We start from the raw sequence: 12,639 nt of genomic DNA, 5'->3' as shown, positions 1-12,639 counted from the left end.
ACATCCCTCTCACAATCCAGGACAGCTGGCTCCCAACTGCCCTCCCCTGCAGGCCTGGTCCCCCCCAACTGCCCTTCACTGCAGGCCTGGTCCCCCCCAACTTCCCTCCCCTGCTGGCCTGGTCCCACCCCCCAATTTCCCTCCCCTGCAGGCCTGGTATCCCCCAACTGCCCTCCTCTGCTGGCCGGTTACCCCTAATTGCCCTCCCTGCTGGCCTGATTGCCCACAAATGCCCTACCCTGCAGGCCTGGTCCCCCCCAACTGCCCTCCCCTGTAAGCCTGGTCCCCCCAATTGCCCTCCCCTGCAGGCCTGGGTTCCCCCCAACTGTCCTCCACTGCAGGCCTTGTCCCCCTCCCCGCCAACTGCCCTCCACTGCAGGCCTGGTTCCCCCCCAACTGCCCTTTCCTACAGGCCTGGTCCCCCCAACTGCCCTCCCCTGCAGTCCTGGTCCCCCCCCCAACTGCCCTCCCCTGCTGACCTGGTCTCCCCCAACTTCCCTCCTCTGCCAGCCCGGTCACCCCTAATTGCCCTCCCTGCTTGCCTGATTGCCCACAACTGCCCTCCCCTGCAGGCCTCGTCCCCCCCAACTGCCCTCCCCTGCAGGCCTGGTCCCCTCCAACTGCCCTTCCCTGCAGGCCTGGCTCCCCCACAACTGCCCTTCTTTGCTGGCCTGGTCACCCCTAACTTCCCACAACTGCCCTTCCCTGCAGGCCATCTTGTAGCGGCCATCTTGTGTCCACATGGGGGCAGCCATCTTTGACCACATGGGGATGGCCATCTTGTGTCTTGGTGTGACCGTCAATTTGTATATTATTCTTTTATTAGATAGGATTTTCTACTTCTTGTGTATGTGTTTTACAATGTATTTAAGTACTAGTACAGTATGTTCATATAATTATAATATATATAAACAAATAAAAATACGCAAGTTCAAACTGATACTGATGAGATGTAGAGTTAACTTTGGAGAACAATGAGTAAGAGTATTGAAGTGCAAGTGGCTACTGTCAATCCAAAACTTCAGAAGTATCTAATCATATATATCTCTTGCCACCCCTTTTGCCAGTGTCCAATGTCTGCATGCAGCACCACCTTTACCACCATTCCCAAGCAACACGATAGCTACAACTACTATGCTTTTAACCTTAGCTGCATTCTTCTCTTTTCTCTTTGCCTTTATAGCTTCTTTCCTAATGTTTCTCCTAAAAGGTACGTTTTTTCTGCAAATGGATTGGCCTTTCATATACATCACCAACTAATTATTCCTTTAACCAAACATTTATTGAGCAGCTACTATGCATAACACAAAATAAATGAGAAACAGATTCTGGTTTCAAAGATCTTAATCTATTAAAGGAGATAAAACATAAACACAAACAACTATAACATATTAGCAGTTGGTACACGTCATATGAAAAAAGGTCAAAATAAAGTGCCATGATGTTCAGAAAGAAAAGAAATTCTACTTTTACTTGTCTTGGTTGTTTTCATTGTTGCTAAATGCCTCAATGCTGCTTTCTCACAGAAGACTTTTATGTAACTAACCTAAATCCAGACACATAAACTCCAGATGCTTGCAGACTGTAAAAAAGCATATGTATGGATAAGAGAGGTCTGCACAGCTAAGCAACCAAATGTGTACCTGATTAAAATCTAGAAAATCTAATTTTAGACTGCCCTAGTTATAGTCCTCTACCTTTTATGCTTCTGAACATGGGCTTGACAACATACAAAAACCAAGGTTTACATTGTATTTACAAATAAAATCTGCGTCCTAAGTTGGTTTATTTTTTTCAGACCTGTAAGGAGAAAGCCAAGATTCAAATCTTAATGCTTTTCCTTTAGAGGCCTGAAAGAAAATAAACCAACAGATTCATTTCTAAACATAATGCAAACCTTGGTTCTTTCGCAGTTGGTGCCTTGAACCTCAGGTAACTCCCAACGAAGTGTGACTAGGCACTCTATCTCAGCAATAAAGCCTTGGTGGACTAAAGAAAAGGTAAAAAGGCCTTTTAAAATCATCACATGAGCTTCATTAAGGTACCACCTGTCTTTGCTGCCAACCTCTTATCTAGGAGCACATCAATGTACTCTTTTCCTGCTATATCTATTAGACATCAGTTCAACTTGCAGCTTAATGGTACCATGCTAGCCCACCTCTGGTTTTTTTACTTGGGAAAACATCTTGTTGGGCTAGTCAAACAAAAGACAGTTTCTTTTCAGGAATTCTTTTTTATAAAGAAATGTACTTAAAAACAGATACAACGGCATAATAATAATAAAAAGTATCAGAAAAAGAAAACAAAGATATTACCTTAATATGCAATATTGCTGTTCCTGGAGGATGAGCATCTGTTATTGATCTTAGAAGTTTTCCACTGGCCAAATCCCACATAGTAATCTAAAAGACAACTAAATGCTTTAAAAAACAAATTTATTGCTCTTTTTTGGACTTAAGTATCCTGCCTTCTTGCTGAAATAATCTATTCTTAGTCTATAAACATTGCAGGCAAAGAACCATAAAGTTAAAATAAAACTAACGGTTACAGACACATTAAAGCACGGGGCCTTCATTCCATCTTCATCCACCCTTCATCCCGCCCAATCTACTTCTCCCTTTAGATTTTAAGTTTTGTTTTTATACTGACAGGTCAAAGGAATTTCTTTAATGAGTCCATTTCTTTAGGATTGATAAAAATTACAGGAAAGTCTTACTACCAAACTAGCCAGTGATGTATAAGTCACAAGATGAGAAATACCCTATATTATTGCCAGTTTCAGAAGTGGAAAGAAATAACAAAATAGTTATCCAAGAGCACAGTAATAAGAATACACAAAGCAGAATATACTGTATTTTAAAAGTAGCAACAATTATCTACACTACTGCAAGGAAATAAATGTTATATAACACCCTGGTTTGTTTATAAAAGCTATTTACTTATTCAGACACATGATTTAGGATATTAGAAAACCACAGGCTTAAAAGGTCAGGGATTCAAGATGGCAGTGTAGGAAGATCCTAAACTCACCTCCTCCCATGGCCGCACATGGAATAATTCCCTCTGAAAAAGACCTAAAAACTGCTTAACAGTCCTCCAGAACAAAGGTAAAAGAGCCACATCGAGATGGGTAGGAGAGACAGAGATGCAGTCTTACCGAAAACCCACCCCCAGCATGGCAACCCACTATCCAGAGGGATCTCACAAATACAGAGCTTCTCCCTGGGGAGTGAGGAATTCATGCCCCACTTCAGGCACTCCTACCCTTGAGGCCTGCACCAGAGAGATGAGCCCCAAAACACCTGGCTTTGAAAACAAAAGGGCTTGTGTCCAGGAAACACAAAGAGCTTTTGGGAACTGAGATTCTGCCCTTAACGGGCTTGCATGCAGACTCACTTGCCCAGGAACCCAGCACAAGATTGGAAGTTTGAAAAGAACCTAAACTATCAGTAAAGGAGATTCATTTGCTAATCTTAAAGTGTCTGCTGAAGGGGCAGGGGCCTGATGGGACTCTCTCTGGGGATGGAGGCACTGTTGGGCACCATTTTTTGCTCCCATTCTACCTAGCCAACACCAGTGCTGATGGATGCCATTTGTGCACTTTCCTTCTACACTGCTATTGCCAGCAGATGTGTGCAGTCACAGTATACTCCTGTGTTGTCCCACTAAGTTGGAGAGCATGTCCCATCCCTACACTCCCTTGCTCTCTCACTAAAACTGGCAGGAGTGTCCCAGCCTGGTGCACTCTCACAGCCCCACCAAAGCCAGCAGGCACACCCCAGCACTGTCCAGTGGCCTCACCAAAGCTGGCAAGTTCGCTCCAGCCCTGTGCTCTCCCTTTGCCTTGCCAAAGTCAGTGGGAGTGTGCCATTCACACAGGGGCAGGCTTCAGCTTTGCCACACATCTAGAGGCCATAGAGGAGCTCTCAGGGAATGTAGGCCAAGATATGTCATCTTTACACACTCTCTCACTACAGCTTGCTGGTACCTTCCAGAAAGGAGCTTACATACTTGTCTGGAACCCAAATTTTTGCAACTGTTTCCCAGGGGACACTTGCAGATCGCCAGCAGGTTTTACAATTGCAGTTCCAGAGGACTGTATATATTTGTATATGTTAAAAGCTGCTGCTGAAGGATGTGGTTTTCAGTCAGCCTGAAACTGGATGCTGAATGAGATCCCTCCCTTTGTAACACTGGCAGGGCATAGCAAATCCTCAAAACTGGGACCTATCAAAAATAAATCAGGCTGCTTAGATAATCACAACAGTTCAAGAAACAACCAAGAGTTAGGGCCAGGTTGAAAATAAGGTTCATCTCTCCTACACTTCAAGAGTGGGAGAGATCAACCAAAGGACTTGTATGCATGCATATAAGCCTAACCAATGGACACAGACACCAGGGGCGTGAGGGCATGAGTGGAGGGTGGGGGGTGGGAAGCAATGAGGGGATAAAAAAAAAGAGAGAGAGGGGGAGAGGCAGCTGCTTCCCCAAATACAGAGAAACAAACACAGAGAGTCAAACAAAATGAGGAAACAAACGAATATGTTTAAAAAATAACACAAGATAAAACCTCAGAAAAATATATCTTAATAAAATGAAAATAAGTAATTTACCTAATAAAGAGTTCAAAGTAATGGTAATAATGATGCTCACCAAACTTGGCCAGAGAATGAAGGAACACAGTGGGAACGTCAACAAAGACATATAAACTATAAGAAAGTGGCAAAAAGAAAGAAAAAAAAAAGAAAGTGGCAAATAGAAGTCACAGAGTTGAAGAATACAATAGCTGAAATGAAAAAACAACAAAAAACAACAGGGGTTCAACAGCAAACTGGAGAAAGTAGAAGAAAGGATCAGTGATCTGAAAGACAGAGCAGTGGAACTCACCCAAACAAAGTAGCAAAAAGAAAAAATAACTTAAAAAATTAAGCTAGCTTAAGAAACCTAGGGGTTAACATCAAGTAAAATAACATTCACATTATAGGAGACCCAGAAGAAAAAGGAAGAGGCAGAAAACTTATTCAAAGTCATAATGGCTGCAGCCTTAGCCAGTTTTCTCAGTGGTTAGAACATCAGCCCATGGACTGAAGGGTCCTGGGTTCCATTCCAGTTAAAGGCAGGTATGTTGCAGACTCAATCCCCAGCCCCAGGCAGGGTGTGTGTGGGAGGCCACCAATTGATGTGTCTCTCTCACAGTGATGTTTCTCTATGTCTCTCCCTCTCCTTACCACTCTCTCTAAAAATCAATGGAAAAATACCCTTTGGGTAAGGATTAACAAAAAACAACAAAGGAGATTAGTTAAAAAAAAAAAAAAAGACATAATTGCTGCAAACTTCCCTAACCTAGAGAAGGAAACAGACATCCAGATCCAGGAAACTCAGATAGTTCCAACTAGGAGAAACACATCAAGATGATATCCACATCAAGACACATTATAATTAAAATGTCAAAAGGTAAAGCTAAAGAGAGAATTTTAAAAGCAGCAAGAGAAAACAAATTGTTACAAGCAAGGGAACAAACCCCTCCCCAAAGATTATCAGCATATTTTTTCAGCAGAAACTGCAGACCAGAAGAGAGTGGTATGATAAATTCAAAGTGCTGAAAGGAAAACTCTTCAAGAGTACTATACTGGGCAAGGTTATCATTCAGAATTATATGAGAGATAAAGAGTTTCAAGATAAGCAAAAGCTAAAATAGTACATCACCACTAAACAGGCCTTACAAGAAATGTTAAAGGGACTTCTTTAAACTGACAAGAAAAGATACTAATTAGTAACAAGAAAACATATGAAAATAAATATCTCACTGGTAAAGGTAAATATATAGGAAAGGTAGTAGGTTAAAGCTAATATGAAAGTTAAAAGACAAATGTAGTAAAAAGAACTAAAACTACAATAAATAGTTAAGGGATACACAAAATAAAAAGTTGTAAAATGTGACATCGAAAATAAAACATGTGGGAGGGAAAGTAAAAATGTAAAGTTTTAGAATGCATTAAAATTTAGCTTGCAGCCTAAGTGCCCATCAGCAGATGAGTGGATTAAAAAACTGTGGTACAGCCCTAACCAGTTTGGTTCAGTGGATAGAGCGTCGGCCTGCAGACTGAAAGGTCCCAGGTTCGATTCCAGTCAGGGGCATGTACCTTGGTTGCAGGCACATCCCCAGCAGGATGTGTGCAGGAGGCAGCTGATCGATGTTTCTCTCTCATCAATGTTTCTAACTCTCTATCCCTACCCCTTCCTCTCTGTAAAAAAAAAATCAATAAAATATATTAACAAAAAACAACAACAACAACAAAACAACTGTGGTACAGCTACACAATGGAATACTATGCTATGGTAAAAAAGAAGGAATTCTTACATTTTCAACAGCATGAATGAAACTGGAGAACATTATGCTAAGCGAAATAAGCCAGTCAGAGAAAGATAAATATCACATGATCTCACTCATTTGTGGAATATAATGAACAATATAAACTGATAAACAAAAACAGATCCAGAGACAGAGAAACATCGATCAGACCGTCAAACCTCAGAGGGAAGGTAGGGGAGGGTGGGGGTAAGGGGGAGAGATCAACCAAAGGACTTGTATGCATGCATATAAGCCTAACCAAGGGACACAGACACCAGGGGGGTGAGGGCATGAGTGTGTGTGTGTGTGTGTGTGTGTGTGTGTGTGTGTGTGTGTGTGGAGGGGGGGGGGGTAATGGGGGCATAAGGAAACATGTAATACATTAATTAATAAAGAAAAATAAAATAAAAATTTTAAAAATCAATGGAAAAAGATCCTCAGGTAAGGAATAAGTAAATAAATAAATAAAATTTAAAAAGCAAAAAAACAAACAAACCAAAAACTTAGCTTGCTATAAACTTAAAAGATAATAAGAAAGGAGTCTAAGCATAACAATAAAGTCATCAAACCACAAGAAAAGAGAGCAAGGGAAGAAGAAAGAACTATAAAATAGCCAGAAAACAATTAATAAAATGGCAATAAGTACATAGCTATCAGTAATTACTTTAAATGTAAATTAACCAAATTCTCCAAACAAAAGACACAGAAGAGGCTGAATAGATTAAAACACAAGACCCATCTATATGGTGACTACAAGACTCACTTCAGATGTATAGACACACACAGAATGAAAGTAAAAGGATAGAAAAAGATGCTTCATGCAAATGAAAGCCAAAAGAAAGCTGAGATAGCTATACTTCTACCAGACAAAAGAAACTTTAAAACAAAGTCTGTAATAAAAGACAAAGATGGGCATTATATAATAATAAAGGGGTCAATCCAAGACAATAAACATTCATAAATGTTTATGAGCCCGACATAGGAACACCTAAATATATAAAGCAAATATTAACAAACCTAAAGAAAGAAATAGACAGCAATACAATAATAGTAGGGGATTCTAATACCCCACTTACATCAATGAATAGATCATGAGACAGAAAATCAATAAGGAAACATGGGCCTTAAATTACACATTAAACCAGATGTACTTGACATATAGAGAACATTCCATCCAAAAGCAGCATAATACACAGTCTTCTCTAGTGCACAAAGAACATTCTCCAGGATAAATCACATGTTAGGCCACAAAACAAGTCTCAATAAATTTAAGAATACTGAAATCATATCAAGCACCTATTCTAACCACAGAGTATAAAACTAGAAATTAAAACATCTCAAATATGTGGAGGTTTTACAATATGCTACTGAAAAACCAATTGGTCAATGAAGAAATCAGAGAAATCAAAAAGTACTTTGAGACAAATGAAAACAGAAATACAACATACTAAAATCCATGGGATGCAACAAAAGCAGTTCTAAGAGGGAATTTCATAGCAATACAGGCCTACCTGAAGAAACAAGAAAAAACACAAATAAATAAGCTGAGTTTACACCTAAAGGAACTAGAAAAAAAGAAACAAAACAAGCCCAGAGTTAGTAGAAGGAAAGAAATAATAAAGATCAGAGCAGAAATAAATGCAATAAAGACCAAAAATACAAAAAAAAAAAATCAATAAAATTAAGAGCTGGTTCTTTGAAAAGATAAACAAATAGACAAACCTTTAGTTAGAATCACCAAGAAAAAAAAGAGGGCTTAAATAAAAAAGTAAAAAAATATAAGAAATTACAACTGATACCACAGAAATACAAAGGAGCATAAGAGACTACTGTGAACAATTATACACTAACAAATTCAACAACCCAGAAGAAATAGATCAATTCCTAAAAACATACAATCTTCCTAGATTAAATCATAAATAGAAAATCTGAATAGACCAATTACTAACAGGAGATTGAATCAACAATCAAAAATCTCCCAACACACAAAAGTCTAGGATCAGATAGCTTTATTACTGAATTCTGCCAAACATTTGAAAAAGATTTAATGCCTATCTTTCTCAAATTCTTCCAAAAAACTGAAGAGGAAATAACATTTCCAAACTCAATTTATGAGGCCAGCATTACCGTGATAACAAAACCAGCCAAAAACAAAAAATTACAGGCCAATATGATTGAACAAAGATGCAAAAATCCTCAACAAAATATTAGCAAACCAAATTCAACAAAACATTAAAAGGGATGCAAAGATGGTAGAATATCCACAAGTTAGTCAGCATGATACAACACATCTATACTAATAAAAGGGTAATATGCTAATTAGACCAGGTCGACCAGACATCTTCCAGAGTCTAACTTCCTTCCGGACAAAGCCACGGTGGCGGGGGCTGAGGCAGAGGCAGTTAGGGGCGATCAGGACAGCAGAGGAGCAGTTAGGGGGGGACCAGGCCGTTAGGGGGGGGCAGTTAGCAGGCAACCAGGCCAGTAGGGGACCAGTTAGGGGGCGACCAGGCCGGCAGGGGACCAGTTAGGGGGTGATCAGTCTGGCAAGCAGAGGCAGTTAGGGGCGATCAGGCCGGCAGGGGAGGGCAGTTAGGTGGCGATCAGGCAGGCAGGCAGAGGCGGTTAGGGGCGATCAGGCAGGCAGGCAGGCAGGCGAGTGGTTAGGAGCCACCGGATTGTGAGAGGGATGTCCCAAATTGGAGAGGGTACAGGCCGGGCTGAGGACTATCTGCCCCCCCGCCCCTGCACAAATTTCGTGCACCGGGCCTCTAGTTAAAAATATAAAGAATAGCCTTGGCCAGGTGGCTCAGTTGGTTGGAGCATCAGTCTGTGCACCAAAAGGTTGCCAGTTCAATTCCTGGTGGGAACGTATCTAGATTATGGGTTCAATCCCCGGTTGGGCACGTATGGGAGGCAACCAATCTATGTTTCCCTCTCACATCAATGTTTCTCTCTCTCTCTCTCTCTCTCTCTCTCTCTCTCTCTCTCCTCTTTTCTTCTCTCTCTCTCTCTCTCTCTCTCTCTCTCTCCCTTCCTCTATTCTAAAAAGAAAAAAATAAATAGAAACATATCCTCAAGTGAGGATTAACAGGAAAAATAAATAAAGAATAAAATCATATGATTATCTTAATGGACATAAAAAATCATTTGACAAAATTCAACATCAACTCTCAACAAAGTGGGCATATAGGCAGCATATCTCAACATAATAAAAGTCACATATAATGAGACCATGCTAACATAGTCAACAATGAAAAGCTGAAAGTTTTTCCTCTAAAATTAGGAACAAAACAAGGATGCCCACGTTTGCCACTTTTATTCAACATAGTATTGAAAGTCCTAGCCAGAGCAATTAGGAAAGAAAAAAATAAAGAAAAAGCATCCAAATTGGAAAGGAAGAAGTAAAACTGTCATTATTTGTAGACAATATAATTTTATATAGAGAAAATGCTAAAGACTCCACCAAAAAAACCTGTTCAAATTAGTAAACAAATTCAGTAAAGTTGCATGGTACAAATTCAATATACAAAATTCTGTTTCGTTTCTATACAATAACAACAAACTATCAGAAAGAGAAATTAAGAAAACAATCCCATTTACAATTGCATCAGAAAGAATACCTAGTATTAAACTGAACCAAGGAGGTAAAAGACCTGTACACTGAAAATTATAATGCACTGAGTGAAAGAATCTGAAGAAGACACAAATAAATGGAAAGATTTTTCAAGCTTATGTATTAGAAGAATTAATGTAGTTAAAATGTCCATAGTACCCAAAGCAATCTATAGATTCAATACAATTCCTATCAAAATTCATGACATTTTTCAATGAGACAGAATAAGCAATCCTAAAACTTGTTTGGAACCATAAACACCCAAATAGCCAAAGCAATCATGAAAAAGAAGAACAAAGCTAGAAGTATCACACTCCTGGATTTAAAACTATATTACAAAGTTATAGTAATCAAAACTATATGGTACTGGCATAAAAACAGATATAGAGATCAATGGAACAGAATAGAAACCCCAGAAATAAGCCCACACATATAATTCATGACAAAGGAGGTAAGAATATACAATGAGGAAATAAATGGTGCTGGGAAAACTGGACAGCCACATGCAAAAAAGAATAAAACTGAACTACTACTATCTTACACCATACAAGAAAATTAACTTAAAATTGATCAGACTTGAATGTAAGACTAAAACTACAAGACTCCTAGAAAAAAACAAAAACATAAACGATAAGTTCCTTGGTGATAAACTTTTGGATCTGACTCCAAAGCATAAATACAGAAGTGGGACTACATTAAATTGAAAAACTTCTGTACAGCTAAGGAAACCATCAACAAAATGAAAAGGCGATGTACTGAATGGGAGAAAATATGTGCAAATCATATATGTGATAAGGGGTTAATATCCAAAATATATAAACAACTCATATAACTAAATAACAAAAAGAAAAGAAAAAAAAATTTTTTTATGAGCAGGGGATCTGAAGAGCCATTTTTCCAAAGACATACAGATAGCGAACAAGCACATGAAAAGATACTCAACATCACTAATCATCAGGGAAATGCAAATCAAAACCATAATGAGATACCACCTCACACCTGATAGAATGGCTAGGATCAAAAGACAAAATATAACAAGAGTGAATGAGCGTGTGGAAAAACAAAACTCTAGTGTACTATTGTTGGGAATATAAGTATGTGCAGCTACTGTGAAAAATAGTATGGAGGTTCCTCAAAAAGGTAAAAATAGAACTACCATATGACCCAGCAATTCCAATCCTGGGAACTTATCCCCCCCAAAATAAAAATACTAACTCAAAAAGATATCTATAGCCTCATGTTCACCGTAGTATTTACAATAGCTAAAATGTGGAAATAATCTAAGGGCCCATCAATGGATGAATGGATAAAGAAGATGTGATATATATAACATATATATATATATAAAATGGACTTCTACTTGGTGATTAAAAATAAAAAAGAAGGAAGTTTGCCATTTGCAACATGGATGAACCTTGAGGGTATCATGCTAAGAGAAAGACAAATATCAAATGATTTCACTTATATATGGAATTTAAAAAAATAAGAACAAAACAAAACTCATTGATATGGAAAACAGACTGGTGGTTACGAGAGGGGAAGGGGCTTGCTTGAGGGTTGGGTAAAATGAGTGAAGGGGTCAACAGGTACAAATTTCCAGTTATAAAAGAAATCAGTTATGGGGATGTAATGTACAGCATGATGACTACAGTCAATAATATTGACTGCATATTTGAAAGTTGCTAAGAGAATAAATCTTAAAAGTTCTCATTACAAGAAAAAATAATTATGTAACTCTGTATGATGACAAATGATAAACAGACTTATTGTGGTGATAATTCAGATATATACAAATATGGAATCATTATATTGTACACTTGAAACTAATATAATGTTATATGTGAATTATACCTCAATTTTTAACAACTCACATACTCTGGCTCAGTCAATAACAATTACTACAAAATTTGAATAAGACAAAAGTGAGACTGAGAAATCTCAGTTAGCTCTATAGGCATGTCACTTTATAACATATTTTGGTCTTCAAAATATTGATCTAGAGATACTATTTTTAAAAAGTGATTTCAACATTGTCTTATGGATAAAATAAAGTTCATATTTACCTGTCCTTTAGCAAAGCCACAGAGAAGTCTTGAGCAGTCGTTGTTAATACTGAGGGCAGAGATGGCTCCATACTGACCCCCAACACTAGTGCTACCCAGACAGAGTCGCAAGGCTTGATTCTGATCTAAAGAAAGCAATTTGTAAAATCAAGTGAAAGAAATGAAAGGAGTAAATAAATACATATTTATTATAAGCTTGTTTTCAAAAACTTGGGAGGTACCAAGAATCAACTGATGAAGTTATATCATTTTAAATACATGTCTTAAGCATCTACTAAAGGCTGGGCACTGAATTAGACACTAAAAATGCAGGGTGGGGGACACAATATCCACAAAGAAGCATAATACATAACTTGCTAATGATAAGTGAAAAACTCCATAAGAAAACTATCTCCACAAACAACCCATCTTTCATCGCCCTCATTCCAGAATTGTATTTCTTGCTATTTTCAGGATGAAAAGTTATAGGGAATACTACCTTTTTGAGTAGCTTTAAAAATTGAAAAATCAAATTTTATTAATTTAGAATTTGACTTCATTTCTATTATCCATGAAGAAAAGGTTTCCTAAGCAAATTAACAGAATAAAATTATAGTGTTTAACTACTT

At 38.4% G+C, this 12,639-nt stretch overlaps 1 protein-coding gene across 6 annotated transcripts in view; it reads right to left on the bottom strand.

Moving 5' to 3' along the window:
• The window catches only part of VPS8 (VPS8 subunit of CORVET complex), a 247,460-nt gene that overhangs the window by 188,205 nt on the left and 46,616 nt on the right, over positions 1–12,639 (bottom strand). For all 6 annotated transcript variants that reach the window (XM_079764490.1, XM_079764492.1, XM_079764493.1 and 3 more), the window contains 2 exons: positions 12,032–12,156; positions 2,316–2,402 (listed from right to left, as the gene is read on the bottom strand). In XM_079764490.1, coding sequence (XP_079620616.1) covers positions 2,316–2,402; positions 12,032–12,156 — 212 coding nt within the window. The remainder of the gene's footprint in view (positions 1–2,315; positions 2,403–12,031; positions 12,157–12,639) is intronic.

This window comes from Cnephaeus nilssonii (assembly GCF_951640355.1).
Source record: "Cnephaeus nilssonii genome assembly, chromosome: 3".
NCBI classification, from domain to species: Eukaryota; Metazoa; Chordata; class Mammalia; order Chiroptera; family Vespertilionidae; genus Cnephaeus; species Cnephaeus nilssonii.
The sequence above is the reverse complement of the archived record's forward strand: the minus strand, read 5'-3'. Positions and strand labels throughout refer to the sequence as shown.